The 21,262-nt window shown below is 37.1% G+C and overlaps 1 protein-coding gene across 9 annotated transcripts in view; it reads left to right on the forward strand.

The window, feature by feature from the left end:
* The window catches only part of DYNC2I1 (dynein 2 intermediate chain 1), a 136,423-nt gene that overhangs the window by 17,291 nt on the left and 97,870 nt on the right, over positions 1–21,262 (forward strand). For all 9 annotated transcript variants that reach the window (XM_077151655.1, XM_077151653.1, XM_077151657.1 and 6 more), the window contains 2 exons: positions 12,766–12,819; positions 13,632–14,064. In XM_077151655.1, the coding sequence (XP_077007770.1) occupies positions 12,766–12,819; positions 13,632–14,064 (487 nt within the window). The remainder of the gene's footprint in view (positions 1–12,765; positions 12,820–13,631; positions 14,065–21,262) is intronic.

Below are 21,262 nucleotides of genomic sequence, written 5' to 3' on the forward strand. Positions count from 1 at the left end.
TACATTCAATTAATTGCATCACAATTTAATATTTTCCATATTTGGACCATAACTTTCTTAAATTGCCTTTTGATTTTCCTGTACTTTCTATCTGCTCTTTTTTAAATGCTTTTACTGTGATATTTTCATGTACCACACAATCCATCCAAAGTATACAATCTGTGGCTCACAATATCATCACATAGTTGTGCATTCATTATGATGATCATTTTTAGAACATTTGCATCACATCAGAAAAAGAAATAGAAAGAAAAAAAGAAAAAAAATACATCTGATACCTTTCACCCCTCCCCCTTACTGACCAATCTACCCAGTTTTTTTTTTTTACCCTTTATCTTCCCCATTATTTATTTTATTGTCATTATTCTTTTACTCATTTTTCCATACTCTGGATAAAGGGAGCATCAGCCAAAAGGTTTTTACAATCACATAGTCACATTGTTACAGCTTTATTGTTATACAATTGTCTTCAAGAATCAAGGCTGCTGGAATACAGCTCAACAGCTTCAGGTACTTCTCTCTAGCCACTCTGATACATCATAAACGAAAAAGGGATATCTATATTATGCATAAGAATAACCTCCAGGATAACCTCTTAACTCTATTTGAAGTCTCTCAGCCACTGAAACTTAATTTTGTTTCATTTTTCTCTTCCCCCTTTTGGTCAAGAAGGCTTTCTCAATCCCATGATACCAGGTCCCAGCTCATCCCCAGCAGTCAGTCCCATGTTGCCAGGGAGATTTACACACCTGGAAGTCAAATCCCATGTAGCAGGGAGGACAGTGAGTTCACCTGCTGAGTTGACTAAGAGAGGGAGGCCACATCTGAGCAACAAAAGAGGTTCTCTGGGGGTGACTCTTCGGCATAATTATAAGTAGGCTTAGCTTCTCCTTTTCAGGAATAAGTTTCATAGGGGTGAGCGCCAAAATCTAGAGCTCAGCCTATTAAATTGGTTGTCGCCACTGCTTGTGAGAATATCAGAAATTCCCCAGATGGGGAAGCTGAATATTTACTTGTTTCTCCCGAGTCCCCCAAGGGGTCTTTGCAGACACTTTTTTATTCTCTTCCCAAATTACTCTGGGATTTATCAGGGCATCACACTGACCTGTAAAAACCAACAAGATCTCAACTCCTTATTCAAGATTCCCTGTAATTATGATGTTCAAGTAAACAAGTTAAATTAGGTAGTGCACTACCAAAATATAAGTTTTACACCAAAGAAACATCCTTCCTTTGGTCTCATACAGAAGTGAAGTTTTAGAATAGTCATATTTTAAAACTATATTCTGATTTACCTTAGTCTTACCAAGATTGGCTTCATTCATATCTCTGGTTGTAGGCTGATCACTTTTTCAACTTTTTGAACAGTTGTTGTATGGGGTAATGCTGACTTTCATAACTTCAGAGTTCTAATTCTGAGTCTCTGGTGTCACAAAAATACCTGAAGTTCCAGAGGATGACCAGGTTATGCACAACTAGCTCAGTATCTCAGAATTTAGAAATAAAAATTACAATTCCAGATGAAATGTGACGCTGTAAGAGCCTACAATCTAAGAACCCTTACAATAGGCCCCAACCTGATAACCTATGCTGTCAACTTCAGTTCTCGGAGTTTGTATATTATGCTTAGTCCATATGATTGAGGCACGATAATATTTACTTTTTGTTTCTGCCATTTCAGTCAACTTACTGTCCTCAAGTTTCGTTCAGCTAGTTGCTTGCCTCATAACTTCATTCTTTATTGTGTCCACTCAGTAGTCTGTTGTAGGTATATACCTCCATTCCTCCTTCCATTACTCAGTCCATGTACTCTTAGGCCACTTCCATCCATTGCTAATTGCAAACACTGCTGTCATAAACACCAGTGTGGAAATGTCCATTCATGTCCCCACTCTCAGTCCCTCCAAGTATACACTAACAACAGGGTTGCAGGATCATATGGGAACCCCACCTCTAGCCTCCTGTGGAGCCAACCACACTGCCCTCAAGAGGGGCTGCACCACTCTACTTTCCTACCAACAGTGAATAGGTACATCTTTTCCTTCACATTTTCTCCAGTACTTTATCTCTGTTCATCTTTTAACAGTTTTATTCGCACATCATGCAGTCTAACAAGTAACAGATCAGTGGTTGCCGCCACCACAAGCTGTATGAGGGTGTTTCCTTTTCTTCAGCAAAGAATCCCATGACCCTCCATCCATATACTCTGCTTATTGACCTTTAGTTTTGGCCTGTTGCCTTTGTTACAATCAGTGGAAGCCTATTACAATGTTACTGTTAACTATAGACCCTAGTTTGCATAGATTGTATCTTTTCCTGTTCTATTTCTGACTTCTTGACTGAAAGATGAAAAGGATGTACACTTTTTAAAAACTTATTTATGTTGTCTAGTTTATTAATCAGTTATGTGCTTAATGAAATCTACTTTTAAAAAAGTATTATTCTCAGAGCTGTAACTTTCTATTCTAATAGGGGCTAATTATTTTCTAGGCCTGCATGTATTATCATCTGGGAATTCCTTTTCAATTTATTCTGGGTTAGTCCTACTGCTTCTTAAATTTAATGTCTTCCTCTTTCATGAAATATTTCTTTTTTCCCCTGGACTTATTATCAAATAACTTTTTGAACAAAGATATGTAGGAATATCTTTATTACACCCATATACTTGCTTAAGAGTTTGAGGCAGCATAGACTTTTAAGATCCAGATAATTTCTGCAGAACATTGAAGGGTTATACTTTTTTGTCTTCTAATGTCCAGTTTGGCTGATGATTACTTTGTAATATTTTCTTCCTCTATAGACGATTTATCCTTGGTGTCCTAAAGATATATGGTGATATGTCTGGTGATTGTGGGTCTTTTTTTTGTTGATTAATTATGACACATGATCGTCCTTTCAATCTTCACTTTTAATCCTAGAATTCTATTACAGTTCATTTATGTTATTCGTGACACTGGTGTTATATAAGTTGCCATGAACACTGAATTAGCAAATATATGAACCATTGCCCCTAGGAGAAATACAGGGTTGGGTTCCTGCAAGCCTCTGGTCACAATATTTTCATCAATTGATCAATACATAATCTTGTTTTATATATGTTTCTTTTCAGAGAAACCTTATTTATTATATATTATTAACATTGAACTCACGGCCAATAACACTAAACGCTTGCCTGAATGAAGTTTATCTAACATACAAATTTTCTCTGTAATGCACATCACAATCTTCTTGTGCTTAGGACCTCTAGACAGCACTTCAGCACTACGCTTAGGAGACATTTTAACCTACAAAATCACTGACAAAACATAAAAATGTGAAAGACATGGTTCTAAATATACTGTGAAAATGATGCTTGTTTTCAGAATGAGAGCTGGAACAAGAAGGCAGATGTTACCTTGTTTGACCTCAGCTAGGAAAGTGCACATTGGGTAACTCAAAATTTTTACCATTCTATACATTTCTGTGAATGACCAGGAAAGCACCATGAATATTGATTTGGGGCTGCAAATAACTTGAGAACATGAATTTGCAAATATGGAATTTGTGAATAATGAGAATCAATTGTATTTCTTTGATTACTTCCGCATCCCCTATATTGTCCCATGGAGCAGGGGTGACTTCCTTCTACCCCACTCTGCCATCTTCCTGGAAGTCTGATTTTTGTGTGTTGATCTTAAATGCCATCACTTTGCTGAATTAACTCTTGTAGTTTTGTTGTAGGTTTTCAGAACTTTCAGTATATAGGATCATGTTGTCTGCAGTTAGTAAAAATTTTACCTCTTACTTTATGATTTAAATGATTTTTAATTCTTTTTCTTGCCTAATTGCTCTAGCTAGATCTTCTAGCACAGTGGTGTATATTAGTGGTGACTGTGGGTATACTTGTCTTATTCCTGATCTTAGAGGGAAAGCTGTCAGTTTGTCACCATTTTTGAGTGTGATGTTAGCTATGGGTGTTTCTTATATGTCCTTTATCATGTTGAGGAAGTTTCCTTCTATTCTTAAAGAAGAATATTCTTAAAGAGCAATTCTAATTGCTCTTTTCAAGACAGGATGCTGGATTTTGTCGAGTGTCTTTTCTGCATCAATTGAGATGATTGTGTGGTTTTTCCCCATATGACTTGTTAATGTGATGTATTACATTAATTCATTTCCTTGTGTTAAACCATTCTTGCATCGCTGGAATAAAACCCATTTGGTCATGGTGTATAATTCTTTTAACATGCTGTTGGAAAATACTTCAATTTGTAAGTATTTTGTTGAGTATTTTTATATCTATATTTGTTAGAGATTGGTCTGAAATTTTCTTTTCTTGTAGTATCTTTATTTGGCTTTTGTATTAAGATAGTGTTGGCTTCATACAATGAGTTAGGTAGTTGTTCTGGTTTGAAACTGTCGTGTACCCCAGAAAAGCCATGTTCTTTAATCCTTGTTCAGTATTGCTGGGTGAGATCTTGATTGTTTCCATGAAAATGTAACCCACCTAGTTGTTGGTGGTAACTTTTAATTAGATGTTTTCCATGGAGATGTATCTCCACCCATTCAACATGGGGTTGCTTACTGGAGCCCTTTAAGAGGGAACCACTTTGGATAGAGCTTCAGAGCCATCAGAGCCCACAAAGCCAGAGACTTTTGGAGAAGCAGGAGGTAAATGCCCTGGGGAAACCTTATGAAATGAGGAGAAAAAGCTAGCAGACATTGCCATGTGCCTTCCCAGCTGAGAGAGAAACCCTGAGCTTCATTAGCCATTTCTTTGGAGTTAAGGCGTCTTTCTCTGGATGCCTTAGTTTGGACGTTGCTGTGGCTTTGGAGTGATAAACTTGCAAATTAATAAATTCCCCTTTTTAGAAGCTGTTCTGTTTCTGGTATGTTGCATTCCAATAGTAGTGTTCCTTCTTCAATTCTGTGAAAGAGTTTGAGCAGGTATGGTATTAATTCTTCTTGGAATGATTGGCAAAATTCCCCTGTGAAGCCATCTGGTCCTGAGCTTTTCTATTTTGGTATGTTTTTGATGACTGTTTCAATACCTTTACTTGTGCTTGATTTGTTGAGGTCTTGTATTTCTCTTCAAGTCAGTGGAGGTTGTTCATGTTTTTCTAGGAAGTTATGCATATCATCTAAGTTGTCTAGTTTTTTGGCATACCATTGTTCATAGTAACCTCTTATGAACTTTTTATTTCTTCAGGGTCTGTGGTAATGCCCCCTCTCTTATTTCTGATTTTATTTGCAGTTCCTCTTTTTTTGTCTTTGTCAGTCTAGCTAAGGTGTTGTTAATTTTATTGATCTTCTCAAAGAACCAACTTGTGGTTTTGTTGATTCTCTCTTGATTTTTGTTCTGTTTCATTTGTAATCTTTTTTGTTTCTCTCCTCCTTCTTGCTTTGAGATTAGTTTGCTGTTCTTTTTCTAGTTCCTCCAGGTTTGTAGATAGGTCTTTGATTTGAACTCTTCTTTGCTGATGTAGGCATTTATGGCTATAAATTCCCACTTAGCATTGCCTTCACTGCATCCCATAAGTTTTGATATGCTGTGTTCTCATTTTCTTTTGTATCGAGATATACACTGATTTCTTTTGCAATTTCTTCTTTAACTTACTGATAAAGTGTGTTATTTAACCTCCAGATATTTGTGAATTTTCCAGTTCCCCACCTGTATTTGATTTCCAGCTTCATCTCATTATGATTAATGAAAGTACTTTGTATACTTTCAGTTTTTTAAAATTTATTGAGACCTGTTTTGTATCCCAATATATGGTCTATCCTGAAGAATGTTCCATGTTTTGGATGTAGTATCCTGCATAGGTCTGTTAGGTCTAGTTCATTTATCATATTATTCAGTTTCTGTTTCTTTATTGATTCTCTGTCTAGAGGTTCTATTTATTGATGACAATGGTGTGCTGAAATCTCCAACTGATATTGTGGAGATATCTATTTCTCCCTTCAGTTTTGTTAGTTTGCCTCATGTATTTTGCTTAGGTATGTATATATTTATGATGGTTCTTTTCTTCCTCGTGGATTTGCCCCTCTTATTAATATTTAATTTTCTTCTAGACCACTTATAAACTTTTGCATTTAAAGTTTATTTTGTCTGATATTAGTGTCAGCTCCCCCAGCTCTTTTGTGGCTGCTGTTTGCATTCAGTATCTTTTCCCACCCTTTCACTTTCAACCTATTTGTATCCTTGGGTCTAAGGTGAGTCTCTTGTAGACAGTATATAGATAGAATTTTTTCTTTTTTAGCTGTTCTGCCAGTCTGTGTCTTTTGATTGGGGAATATAATTTCTTGACATTCAATGTTATTCCTGTAAAGGCTGTGGTTACTTCGACCATTTCATTCTTTAACTTTTTTATGTCATGTCTTATATTTGTCTCTCTTTTTACTCTTTTAGTTACCCTTTCTGATAATCTTCATTTCTACACTCTCTCGCTCTCTCATGTCTTTTCCTTTCAACTTGCAGAGCTCCCTTTGTACTTCTTGTAGGGCAGGGGTCTTGTTAATGAACTCTCTCAGTTTCTTTTTATCTGTGAAGGTTTTAAATCTCCTTCATTTTTGGAGGACAGTTTTGCCAGATACAGAATTCTTGGCTAACAGTTTTCTCTTTCAGTATCTTAGGTATATCATGTTACTGCCTTTCTCGTCTCTATGGTTTCTGATGAGAAATCAAGTCAGTCTTATTGAATGCCCCTTGTATGTGATGGTTTGATTTTCTCCTGCTGCTATCAGACTTTGCCTTTTTTTTTTTTGGCATTTGATAGTCTGACTAGCATTTGTCTTAGAGTAGGTCTACTGGGATTTACTCTATTTGGAGAGTGTTGTACTTTTTGGATATATAAATTCAGTCTTTCATAAGTGTTGTGAAATTTTTGGCCATTGTTTCTTTAAATATTCTTTCTGCCCTTCCTTTCTTGTCTTCTTCTGGGACACCCATGATGTGTATGTTTGTGTGCTTCTTGCTGCCATTTAATTCCCTGAAACCCTGCTCAATTTTTTCCATTGTTTTCTCTCTCTGTTCTTCTGTCTGTAAGGTTTTGGATGTCCTGTCTTCTAATCCTTTCTTCTGCCTGTTCAGATGTGCTGTTGTATGCCTCTGGTATACTTTTAATCTCATCTTTTGTGTCTTTCATTCCCATAAGTTCTGTTACTTTTCCTTGTATGCTTATAAATTCTTCATGTTCATCCAGTATCTTCCTAATATCCTTTATCGCCTGTACTTTCCTTCATCTCTTTGAATTGATTTAGGAGATTTGTTTGAACATCTTTGATTAGTTGTGTCAAATTCTGTGTCTCCTTTGACCTTTTAATTTGTTTCTTTAATCTGGCTGTAACTTCCTGTTTCTTGTCATTTTTTTGCTGATAGGTAGACATCTGATTATCCTGATGTGTTTACGCTGATGGTCAATTTTTGTTTCTTCCCTAGAGTTTTATTGGTGGTTGTCTTTATGTTAAGGCTCTTCTTTGACACTTGGTTCAATTATTCTAGATATTTAAAATTGCCCATGTTTAGCCGATCAAAACAGGACCAGGGACCCATGAGTGTTCAGACTACTTCCAAAGTACCCTAGCAAGAGGGTCAGGAAAGAGGACCAATAGCCTTTTTTTTTCAGGTCTCTGAAGCTGCACTTTCCTGGCCTGCACAGCCCAAGGATGAAGTGTAGTTTTTCAACTTCCATCGTGTGGTGTTGAAACATTTGCAATAAGGATCTCTGTTGTGGGCAGTCTAGAACCATGATTCAGAGCCAGAACCCAGAAGCCCAAACTTGCCAATCAGAAGCCATGCTCAGCACTTGAATGTATCCCCTCCTGTTCCCAGGGAGGAAGGCCTTCCTATCCCTCTCTGTCTGTGGCAGCCAGCCACAAACTGTACCAGGTTGTTTCTTAGGTTGTAGATGGGTGCTGGCTACTGTTGCAGGAGTGATTTACTTACAGTTTTTGCTGCAGCTTCTCAATCTCCCTGTCCTGCTGTTTCCTGGGTTCTGTACTTGCTCCCCTGGCCTCTGGAGCCTCAGAACTGTTGATTTGCATAGTTTCTGCCTGTCCGCTAGCTGTTTTGTAGGAGGAGTGTGTCTTGTAGCTTCCTACTCCACCATCTTCTCTGGAATAGACCAGTAAATAGCTTATTGATTAAATTAATGCAGCTGTTAAAAATTACATACAATGACTATATTTGTTATTAGGGTGCAGGTTGTGCTAGCTATGTGGTTTATAGTACTTTGAGACATTTTAAGCCACTCATGTGGCATGTAGCTATATGAACGCATACCTGTCTTGACATATTCCAGAAATTGTTTTGTGGGACATTCACTCTTAGCCTAATTAGGCTGTGATGTTACAGGACATTTGCTATGGGCAAACTGGCTTTTCTCAATATATGGAAGCTGACAGCAGAGGTGCTATCTAGGGACATTTAGACAGTAAGCATAATTTCCATATATCTGAGGATATGGCTTTACCAACTCTGGGTTTGGTTCAAGAATAAAAATAGTAAGTAGTATAAAGAGTAATTAGGATCAGTAGTCTAAATTCCTTCTGCATAGTGATGTAAACCCCAGGGAGAAGAGGACTCTGTAACTTGGGAAGAAATGAAACCTCTCACTTCATGTGAACTCACTACCAGTTCCCTGGTACCCTGCAGAGCCTGCCTCTGTCAGGGGCTTGGGGACAGAGGTGTGCCACATTGAGGAGGCTACTGCTTTGGCTTCTGCTCTGCATTGCCACCTTTTTCTGCAACAAGATTCCACATCCTTGGTCAAATAATGGGCACTTAGTGTTCCCAGCCTTATAGTGTGTGGGTATGGTCTTTTTCTTTCAATCATACCCACTAGAACAATCAAATAGAGGTTTGGGGCTATATATTTTTGGAATACCTGAACCATTTCATTCTAATGGCTTTCTCCTTGTAGGTAATTCAGTCCGAGTTTATTTGGATTTCATGATGAAATTTAAAAGTTGTAAGAATTCCTTTGAAGCCCTGCATTAATGGGGAAGGGGAATTAAATCAGTTTAATCCATTTTATTCTGGAGGCACATGTAAAAAATTAAAAAAAATTGTTTAGGATTTTTATTGTATATTCTCCAAAGAGTTTTGTATAAAAATTTCCGGATAATTTAGTATTTAGAGTATAGTGGGATATAAGAGTGATAAGGGGAGGAAGAAAACCTTATACTTTAAATTGTTTGACCATTTTACCATAATACAGCTTCATTTAAAATTTTTAAAAATTCAAAAGAGAAAAAAAGGAAAAAAATATAAATACTTTAGGGCTAAGTAAGACCTTTGATCTGGTTTATAAATGTCCCAAAGTTAGTCAGTGTTCAGGGCAGTTATAAGGAAATAGCTGGATTTTTTTTATTGTTGTTGGTAAAAACTTAAAAGGTACAAGAAAATACTTGTGATCTTTATCCAAAATCTGTTACCTTCTGGGATTTTGACTTTATCAGCAAAAGTAATATAGTTACAGTCACAGAGCCGAAATCTGATGTTTTCCTGATTCATTTACTTTCACCATCCAAATTGATGACCACGTCCCTCTCCACTCCTGGCCTGGTGGTTGGCTGGCCCTTTCCTCATTATCATCTCTTTTTCTAGCAGTGCATACACTTTCTTCCTTGGTTGAATTTAGCCATTTGTTTGGAATACATCACATATTAAACCTCTATATAGAACAATTAACTTGAAAGAGAAAAAAAATTAAAATTCAGAAGCTACATGTTATATTGATCCTTATTGCAACTGATCATCTTATACCTATCTTACTCCAGCTCTGTTTTGGTAAATTGACCAGCATATTAAAAATTACAACAAATCAATCATCTCTGTTTCTATTTATCTTTAAATATATATGTAGATATGTTTTCTAGTGAGAGCAGATCAAGATAAATTTTATGGTTATAGTATATTTTGGCTAGCTTCTTATAAATGATTGCCTTTATTTCTATTTAGTATATTTATGAGCTCTTAATTTTTTTTCTGCTTGCCCTAATATTTACATAAACAGGAAGATTTTTAGATCCTTATCCATGGTTTACTTTTCATTTTTGCTACCTTTCCTTTTCATTTGGAACACACTTACCAAAATCTTCCTTAATTTGTATCTTTAAGGCAATGTTTCTTAAAAAGAAAATGAAATAGGATAAATATTATACTGTTTTCTATGAGAAATTACCCTTGATTGATTCTGCTTAGCTGAGGTTACTGTGGTAGTGTTAAAACTTGCATTGTTGTAAGTATGGTGGAGTATCATTTTACTGTAACACAATAAATATGTTGAATACCCAAAGTAAATGCAACAGTATCAAGCAGTAAATCCAAAGAAGAAAAAGCTGAGATTTTGTCTTCAGAAAGCTTTCACTCTTATCAGGGAGACCAACACACATATTTTAGTAGCAAACAATATCAGTAATAAGTGGTGCAAAGCACAGTGATGACTTTAGGAACTTGTAGCAGAAGTCATAGTTTAGGATGACCATGGAGAATGTGAATCTTGAACAGGTCTTGCAAATGCATTATGGTGTAGACAGGAGGAGGTTAAATTGTGTATTATCTGTTGCTGCATAACAAATTACCTTTAACCTGCGCTTAACACAACAATACACCCCCCCCCCCCCACAGTTTTTGTGGGTTAGGAAGTTTGGGAGTAGTTGGCTCGCAGGTCTGGCTGAGGGTCTTTCATTAGGTTAAAGTCAATATTTTAGTTGGCTGGAGGGTCCACTTTCAAGGTGTCTAAGTCACATGGCTGTCAGAGTGGTGCTGGCCATTGACAGAAGTCCAAAGTTCCTCTCCACATGGACTTCTCCCAAGTTGTCTTGATTGTCTTCAATGGCCTGAAGACAATCAAGAGTTGGTTTCTCCTAGAGTGAGCCAAGAAAGAGACCGGGGTGGAAACTCTTCACTCTATGACCTAGTCTCAAAAGTCACATAGCATCATTTTACCAGATCCTCTTCATTAGAAGTGCATCATTAAGTCTGGTCCACATTCATGGGGAGGCTTGGCTTTTGAAGGGAGAAATGTTGAAGAATTAGTGGACATATCTTAAGATTGCCGCTTATTTAAACATGTCTCCTTAATTTCTTAGAACCCTTTAATGAGTATTCATAACTCGTGTTTTCTCATGGTTAATGTTTATGAAGTACTGTTACATGCTAAACAATGCTAGATGCCTGAGGATTAAGACAGGTTTAAGATTAGAGTGTAGCTGAAGAGATGTGATCTATACTTGATAAAGATAGGATATCAAACAAGGAAACAAATATTTAAACAATAGACTACAACAGATGTTGGAGGGGTCAAAGTGTAAGTTTGTTGAAGACAGAGATTTGTTTTCAGTTTTGTTTATTGTGATAGTCCAAACATTTGGAACAGTACTTGGCATTTGCTAGAACTTAATGTCTGTTTGTTGAGTGAATGCAGGTGTTCTTTAGGATGAAGAGATCGCTGTAGCTTGTAGCGTTCCCCATTTGTAGAGAGGCATACAGACAGGCTTGTTATGGAGGATCCTTGGGGAAAGGACAGGCTTTGGGCTTTGATGACTCAGGATTGAATACTGACTGTGCCGTTTTCAGTAAGAGACTATTCATTCCATATAAATTTATTTAATTGCTATTATTTACAATGTACAAGACTCAGGATAAAAGTCAATTTACTTCTCTCTTTTTCACAGTTTCTTCATTTGTAAAGTGAAGACAATAACCTACTTCATATGGTTATGAGGATTAGATAAGGTATTTGACTCGATATAGCATCTGGCATGTGATAAATGCTAAATACATGATCCATCTAGCCATCCCTCCTTCCCAGTTTCTATTGCTATGTAACAAATCATCTCAAACTGCATGGTGTAAACAGTTGCTTTATTATGCTCACATATTCTGTGGATCAGGAATTGGAAAACTAACAACAGGGGTGGTTTAGTTCTGCTCCATGGCATACAGGACCTCAGCTGAGAAGTTTGGGAGGGTTGTCTCAATACCTGGAGCTAGAATTATTTGAAATCATGTGCACTCAGATATCTGAGGGTTGATGCTGACCGTTGACTAGGACATCTGCTGGGACTCTTTGCTGGGATATATACATGTGATCTCTCCATGTGGCTGCTGTTGTTTCCTCCCAGTGTGGCAGCTGAGTTCCCTGATCAAAAAACCAGAGAAGAGCAGGTAAAACCTTATTGCCTTGGAGGTCATATTGCATCATTTCTGCCATAGTACAAGGACTCCAAATTGAAGGGCCAGGGGAATAAACTCCACCTCTCTGTGGGAGAAATGTATGAGTCACATGGTGAGACCAGCATTTGGGATGAGAGATATTGTTGTGGCCATTTTTGGAAAACATGAAACAACATAGTTTAAACTATTTTGTTTGTCCTTGATCTTTTGTCTAGACTGCTACTATAATGTTTTCTCTCTTTTCTTTTTTATACTATGAGCAGGCATCGGGAATAGAACCTGGGTCTCTAGCATGGCAGGCGAGAATTCTGCCACTGAGCCACCATCGCACCACCCAATGTTTTCTCTTTTGTCTTCATAATATTTAATAGTTTTTTAAGTAGCCAAAGGAATAGATTCTGTAATCATTTTGGGTAATTTTAGACTAGTGAATTATTTTTTGAAATTTATATTTTGATTTATTTCAGTAGATAGACAAGTATTTTCTTGTATATAAAAAATTAATTGCTAGCATTTTAGGTGGTCTAGTGAAAAAGCAACTCACTAGAGCATGTGAAAATTATTTTTTGAAACTCTTTAAAATTCTAACTTTAGGATTTTCTTTTCAGAGAAGAACGAAAGATGATACTTGGAAAGCAGATGACCTCAGAAAACACCTTTGGGTAATATATTTTAAAGTTTTAAATTGGAATCTGTTTGGAACCTGGATGGCTTTCTTTGACATTTTAACTAATTCTTAAGGCTGTACAAATTTGATTACATGTGCTCATTTCTAAGGAGTTTTTGATTCAAAGATAAAGCAATTGCAGTTAATATATCTTAGAAGTATATTGGAATAACGTAAAATTATGGGATAGGATGTGTCTAGTTTCTTAGGGTAGCTGGTGATTTCAGTCCAGCTATACATCCTCACCAGCTTGGTTGAGCTTCCATCATGGTTCAGCAATGTCCCAGCTACTGCTTGGGATTTATGTGGTTCTTGATTGAATGTGTGTAGCAGTGGGGCAGGGTGAGGGTGGACAGAAAAGGTAGAAGGATTGAGACTGAGTCTTTCCATGGCTAGATTTTCCATTTAGAGTTTTACCACTAGGGCCTCCTTACTTTGAGTAGGACCCAGGACCTTAGTGTCTTAGTAATTTTAAATCTAAGCTAAAATATGTCTTTCTTTTTCTTTCTATTCAGTGTAGTATCTTAAATGTGTTTTGCCAATAAAGGTGAATACCTATAATATATGGGGATTCAGTAGCCAGTAATATAGGAAGTCAAGTATGACTACAAATACTTTACAATTCTAAGAATTTTGATTCAGACTCTACCACCCATCTTGCTAAACCTGGAAAGAAGTTGAATCCACTGTATTTTTTTAAGATCCTTCAAATGAATATGCTATTCACATATTCAGGTATTAAAAAACCATTGAAAATTCTGCTTTCCTAGTAAAGAAGTAATGCTTGTCTTTCTTTAATTGTCTTAGGCTGCGCAATCAGATAGTCCTAAAGAAGATAAGAAATATAAAGAAAAGAAACTGCATAAGGAATCAGAAATTAACCTACTTGAACACAGAGAACATAAATATAAGGATCAAGATAGAGACACAAAATATAAAGAACGGACAAATGAAAGAGACGTTCACATGTCTAAAGAGAGTCTTCGAGGGGAAAAAGACAGAGAAAAGCAAAGGGAAAGAAAAAAAGATACAAAAGATCGGGAAAGAGAAAAATTTAAAGAGAAATACAGAGAACAAGATACAGAAAAGTCTCACAGTAGAGGAAAAGACAGAGAAAAAGAGAAAGACAGAAAAGCTAGGAGAGAAGAACTTAGGCAGACCACTGCCTATCATAACCTCTTGGGACATGAAGTGCGTGATAAGCAACTTCTGGAAAGAGCAGAAAGGAAGATTCGTTCAGGTATATTATTTTGTTTTTGTGGATACATCTAAATTATTCTCTTAAATTTATCTCTGTGGTTTGAATTTATTTTGGATATAGTTTAAAGATATGTTCCATATTCCTTTTAAGATACATGATCACTTGATCATAGTGTATAATTGTTTTGATGTGCTAATGGATTCAATTTGCAGGTATTTTTGGTGAGGATTTTTGCATCTGTATGCATTAGTGAGATTGGTCTGTAATTTTCTTTTCTTGTAGTATCTTTATCAGGCTTTGGTATTAACATGATGTTGGCTGGCTTCATAGAATGAATTAGGTAGTGGTCCCGAAGAAAACACTTCAGTTTTTTTTGATTTGTTGGAGCAGGATTCCTATTAATTCTTCTTGGGATTATTGGCAAAATTCACCTGTGGAATCATCTGGTCCTGGGCTTTTCTTTGTTGGGAGGTTTTTGATGACTGGTTCAATCTCTTGTGATCGAATTGCTGAGGTCTTCTATTTTTTCACAAGTCAAAGTAGGGTATTTGTGTGTTTCCAGGAAGTTTGTCCATTTCATCTTGGTTGTTTAATTTGTTGGCACAGGGTTCATAGTATCCTCTTATGATCTTTTTTTAAATTTCTGTGGGGTCACTATTAATGTCCCCTCTGTCATTTCTGATTTTATTTATTTGTATCTTCTTTCAGTTTCCTTTTTTAGTCTAGCCAAGGGTTTGTCAATTATATCAAGTTTCTCAAAGAACCACCTTTGGTTTGCTTGTTTTTACATGCTGTGCTTTGTGTGTGTGTATGGGGGGGGGGGTGTCACATTTAATTTTTTTTCCATATGAATATCCCATTACTGCATTACCATTTTTTTTGAGTATATCATTTAGCAACCAAACCCAGGTCACCAGTGTGACAGACAAGAATTCTACCACTAAACTACCTGTTCACCCCCATCTTTGGTTTGGTTTCATTGATTCTCTCCATTATTTTTTTTGTTTCAATTTCCTTTATTTCTACTCTAATTTTTGTTATTTCTTTCCTTCTGCTCTCTTTGGGATTAGTTCCTTCAGATGTGCAGTTAGGTCTTTGATTTTAGTTCTTTCATCTATTTTTAATGTAGATATTCAGGACAATAAATTTCCTCTTAGCACTGCCTCCCATAAGTGTTAGTATTTTGTCTTCGCCTTTTCAGTTGTCTTGATATATTTATTGATTTCTCTTGCAATTTCTTCTTTGACCCACTGGTTCTTTAAGAATGTGTGGTATAACCTCCATAAATTTGTGAATTTTCCAGTTCCCTACCTGATGTTGATATCTAACTTCATTCTGTTATGATCAGTGAAAATACTTTATGTAATTTCAATCTTTTTAAACTTTTTGAGACTTGATTTGTGACCCAGCATGTGGTCTATCCTGGAGAATGATCTATGAGCACTCTAGAAGTATGTATATCCTGCTATTTGGGGGTATAATGTTCTGTATATGTCTGTTAGGTCTAGTCCTTTTATCATATTATTCAAGTTCTCTGTTTCCTTATTGATCCTTTGTCTAGATATTCTGCCTATTGATGAGAGGAGTGTAGTGATGTCTCCAATTATTATTTTAGGGATGTCCATTTTTCCCTTCAGTTTTGCTGGTGTTTGCCTCATGTATTTTGGGGCACCCTGGTTAGATGCCTAAATATTTATGATTGTTCTTTCTTCTTGGTGGATTACCCCTTTTATTAATATATAGTCTTCTTCTTCATGTCTTATAACATTTTTGTATTTAAAGTCTATTTTTCTGATATCAGTATAGCTGCCCAGCTCTTTTTTGGTTACATTTGTATGGAATATCTTTTTCCATCCATTCACTTTCAACCTATTTGTGCCCTTGGGTCTAAGATAAGTTTCTTATGGACAGTATATAGATGTATTATTGTTCCAGTTTGCTAGCTGCTGGAATGCGACACACCAGAGATGGATTGGCTTTTAATAAAAGGGGATTTATTTTGTTGGTTCTTCAGAGGAAAGGCAGCTAACTTTCCACTGAGGTTCTTTCTTACGTGGAAGGCACAGGATGATCTCTGCTGGTCTTCTCCCCAGGCCCCTGGGTTCCAACAACTTTCCCTGGGGTGACTTCTTTCTGCATCTCCAAAGGCCTGGGCTGAGCTGCAAGTGCTGAGATGAGGAATGCCGAGCTGCTTAGGCTGTGCTACATTGCGTTCTCTCATTTAAGCACCAGCCAATTAAGTCAAATGTCACTCATTGCAGCAGACACGCCTCCTAGCGGACTGCAGATGTTATTGGCAACAGATGAGGTTCACGTACCGTTGGCTTATGTCTGCAGCAACAAGATTAGGTATGCTCACCTGGCCAAGTTGACAACTGAATCTAACTAACACAATTATATTTTTCATCTCTTCTTCCAATTCGTGTCTTTTAATTGGTGGGTTTAATCCATGAACATTCAATGTTATTACTGTAAAGGATATACTTACTTTACCATTTTATCCTTTGACTTTTATATATTATATCTAATGTTTGCTCTTACTGATAATCTTAGTTTCCATACTCTTCTCCAAGCTCTCTCTCACATCTTTTCTTTTCAACTTGCACAACTCCCTTTCATATTTCTTATAGGGTAGATCTCTTGTTAACGAATGCACAGCTTCTGTTTTTGTCTATGAATATTTTAAACTGTCCCTTAAACTCTCCCTCATTTTTGAAGGACAGTTTTGCTGGATAAAATATTCTTGGCTGGCAGTTTTTCCCTTTCATTATCTTAAATATTTCATACCCTATCTTTTTGTTCCCATGGTTTCTGATGTGAAATCAGCACTTAGTATTGTTGAGCACCCTTGTATGTGATGGATTGCTTTTCTCTTATTGCTTTCAGAATTTACTCTTTCTCTTTGGTAGTTGATATTCTGATTAATATGTATCTTGGAGTAATTCCATTTGGAGTATGTTTTGCTGTTTCAATATGTATATTTATGTCTTTCATAAAAGTTGAAGAGTTTGGGGCCATTATTTCCTCAGATATTTCTTTTGCCCCCTTACCCTTATCTTTCTGCTTTGGGGCACCCATGATGTGTATGTTTGGTGCTTTGTGCTGTCATTCAATTCCATGAGACCCTGCTATTTTTTCCCATCTCTGTTCTTTCTGTAAGATTTTGGATATCCTGTCTTCTGATTCATGAATCTTCTCTTCTGCCTAGTCAAATCTGCTGTTTTATCCCTCTGGTGTATTTTAAATCTCATCTATTGTGCCTTTCATTCCCATAAGCTCTTTTATTTTTCTTTGCATTATTCCAAATTATTCTTTATGTTCTTCTTACTATCCTTTATCAGTTCATCTCTTTTAATTGATTTAGGAGACATTTGTTTGAACATCTTTGATCAATTGTTCCAAAATTCTTTGCATCTTCTAACTTTTTTTATTTGCTCCTTTAACTGGGCCTTGTATTCCAGTTTTTAGTTTCAGTATGGCTTGTAATTTACTAATTCTTCCAGAGTACCATATAACAGAAGTGGACTGGCTTTTATAAAGGGAACTTAGTTGCAAATTTTCAGTTACTCACAGTAAAGGCAGCTAACTTTCATCTGGGTTTCTCTGTCACATGGGAAGGCACTTGGTGGTATATGCTGGCCTTCCCTTCAAGCTTCTGGGTTCCAACAGCTTTCCCAGGGGCGTTTCCTTTCTGCGTCTCCAAACGTCCGGGTCTGGGCTGGCTCTGAGCGCTGAGCTGAGATATGCTGGGCTGCTAAGCTCTATTGAGCTATCTTCTGACCTCTCTCTTTTAAGCCCCCAGCTAATTAAATTAAATGTTACTCATTATAAAAGGTGCTCCCCTTAGCCTACTGCAGATGTAATCAGCCATAGATGAAATTCACATGTTGGTGATTTAAGGTCCGTAACAGAACAAATGCGTGCCAAGTTGACACCTGAATTTTAATCTGTGTTTTTTTTTTTTTTTTTTTTTTTTTGGCATGGGTAGGCACTGGAAATCAAATTCTGGCATGGCGGGCGAGAACTCTGCCACTGCACCACCATTGCTCACCTGAATTTAACTATTACAGTTGTCTTTTTGTTAAGGCTTTTCTTTGATACTTGGTTTAACTTATTCTAGAACTTTAGAATTACCCATGTTCCACTGATCAAATAGGGGCATTAACCAATGGAGGGGGTCCAGATGAGTTCCAACAGGCCCTGGTGAATGGGTCAGGAAAGATGCCAAAAGACACTCTTACTTTTCCCTGCAGACCTGGGAGGTAGTGTATATTTTCACTCTCCTCCAGTTGGTGGACAAGGGTCACAGGGATCCCTCTTCCAGCTAGGCAAGAATGGCGATTCACTTGAATAGTGCATGAGATCCTGTTGGTTTGTCCTGATAAGTGTGATGCCACTCTATATCCCAGAGTAATTTGGACAGTGAATAAAAAAGTATTTGCAAAGTCCCCTTGGGGAACTGAGGAGAAAGGAGGAAATATTCAACTTTCCCATCTGGGGAATTCCTGATAGTCTCACAAGCTGTGGGGACAACCAAGTCAATAGGCTGAGCCTTCAATCTTGGGGTTCACCCCTATGAATCTTATTTCTGCATAGGAGAAACTAAGCCTTTTTATAATTATGCCTAAGACTCACCCTCAGAAAACCTCTTTTGTTGCTCAGATATGGCCTCTGTCTCTAAACCAACTTCGCAGGTGAACTCACTGTCTTGCCCCTCTACATGGGACATGACTCCCCAGGGTATGAATCTCCCTGGCAGTGTGAGGCAGGTTTCCCAGGCTGAGCCAGGACCTGGCATCCTGGGATTGAGAAAGTTTTCTTGATTGAAAGGTCAAGAAAGAAATGAGACAAAATAAAGTTGCAATGGCTGAGAGATTTCAAAAGGAGTTAAGAAGTGATCCTGGAGGTTATTCTTATGCATTATGTAGATATCCCTTTTTAGCTTATGGTGTATTTGAGTGACTGCAGGGAAGTATCTGAAACTGTTTAGCTATGTTCCAGTAGCCTTGATTCTTGAAGATGATTGTATAACTATATAGCTTTTACAATGTGACCATTTGATTGTGAAAACCTTGTGTATGATACTCCTTTTATCCAGGGTATGGAGAGATGAGTGAAAAAATAAGGATAAATAAATAAATAATGGGGGGATAAAGAGTTGAAAATTGGGTAGACTGAAATACTAGTGATCACTGAAAGGGAGAGGTAAGGGTTATGGATGTATGAGTTTTTTTTCCTTTTTTATTTCTTTTTCTGGAGTGATGCCAATATTCTAAAAATGATCATGGTGGTGAATACACAACTATGTGATGATATTGTGAGCCATTGATTGTATACCATGTGTGTGAAGATTTCTCAATAAAAAAAGGAAAGAACTTCGATTTGGAGCCAGAACCCAGTGTCTGATCAGAAGCCATGGTTAGCACTCAACTGTGTTCCTTCCTTATTCCTGGGAAGGAAGACCTTCATGCTTCTGTCATCTGCGGCAGCCAGCCATTGACCATATGTAATGCGAGCCTTGAGGGTTAGAAATGGGTGCCAGTCATGGCCCTCACAGTTTTTTCTGTAGTACTGTGTCTGCCCATCCTGCTCTTTCCTGGATTCTGTTCAAGTAGTCCTCTGGTCTACTCTGGAGCCCTAGACTGTTGATTCAGACAGTTTCTGCCTGTCCACTAGCTGGTTTTGTAGGAAGGGTGTCCTATAGGTCCCTACTCTACCATCTTTCCCAAAAGTTCCTATTCATTTATTTTTATTTCTTCATTTAATAATACAAGCCATTGAGTCAGCAATATTTCTGCCTTTATTTGGATATTTCCTGTTTTTTTCATTGATGCTCTTTTTCTTTTCCAGAATCCAATCCAGGATACTATTGCATTTATTTGTCATGTCTTCTGAGTGCTCTTCAACCTGGGACAGTGTCTCAGTCTTTTCTTGCAGGATATTGTTACTTAATGAGCATTGGTCAGATGTTTGTAGAATGCCCTCAATTTTGGTTCATGTGATATTTTCTCATGAAATAAACTGAGGTTATATGTTTTTGGGGAAAATGCCACAGAGGGAATGTGCCCATCTTATTGTATCGTATAATATCTATCTGATTTATCATGGTGATGTCATCCTGTAAGGTGATGTCTGCCACATTTCTGTCTGTTAGAAGAGAGCCATTAAGTCTAACCCTTCTTAAAGATAAGGGGTATCAAGATCCACTTCCTGGATGGAGGAATATCACAGAATTTGTGGGCATATTGTAGTTAGATGGAGGAATAAAAATGTTTATATTGTTAGTTGTATACTTAGGTTAGTATTTATGTTTGGCTTTGCCTATGTTTGGCTTTTCTAGAGGGTCTAGAAGCAGTGACACCCTAGTACCAGTGATCATACCTCATGCCTAGATCTTGGTTTCTAATACCATTCTTTAATAATCGAAACCTAGTGTCCTTGGAGAAGTGGCTGGCTCTGAGGTTAGGGGAGGGAAAATACAAGAGGAGCCTAGAATGTCTTATGGTGCCACGAAGTAAGAAAGTGCTCACAACAACAATGACAAAACAGGTTGAGGGAGATGTCAAACTGCCCAGGAGCCAACCAGAAGGAGCTTCTGATAGCCAAAATGAAACAATCTGAGCAAAAGATACTCTATTTTACCATTTAATATTAGCATTTGATGTAATTCAGAGAATAAAATGAATATTCACGCATCCATACTCTTATAAGTGAAAACGAAATAAATGAGAGAGAGGGGACAACTCCTTCTTACAGAAGCGTTTCATTTGGTGTATGGGGAATGAAGGAAATAGAAAATCACCATAGAACACCACAGTAATAATTGCTGAAGGCAGAAGCCATTGAAGAATGTTAAAATTAGTGAGTGAAAATTTAAGAAGAAATGGAATATTTGCATGGCCTCAAAGTATTCCCCCAAAATATGTTTTAGTTACCCTGGTGGTTTTAACATATGTTCATTATTCATTTTTATAAAGATATTTATTGAATTCTAAAATACAGAAAAGCACACAAATCCTAAATGCACAGCTCTGTGAATGATTACAAAGTGAGCTCACCCATGTAACTACCATCCTGGTCAAGAAATAAATCTTTAATTGCACCTCTTCCTCCCCTGGCATCCAGAAGCAGTTCTGGCTTTCCTCCCCAAAGGTAATCATTATCCTGATTTCTAATAGTATAGGTTAGTTTTTCTTGTTTCTGATCTTTATATAATAGAATTTTGTAATACGTAGTT

The sequence above is a fragment of the Tamandua tetradactyla genome, chromosome 1, assembly GCF_023851605.1.
Source record: "Tamandua tetradactyla isolate mTamTet1 chromosome 1, mTamTet1.pri, whole genome shotgun sequence".
Classification (NCBI taxonomy): domain Eukaryota; kingdom Metazoa; phylum Chordata; class Mammalia; order Pilosa; family Myrmecophagidae; genus Tamandua; species Tamandua tetradactyla.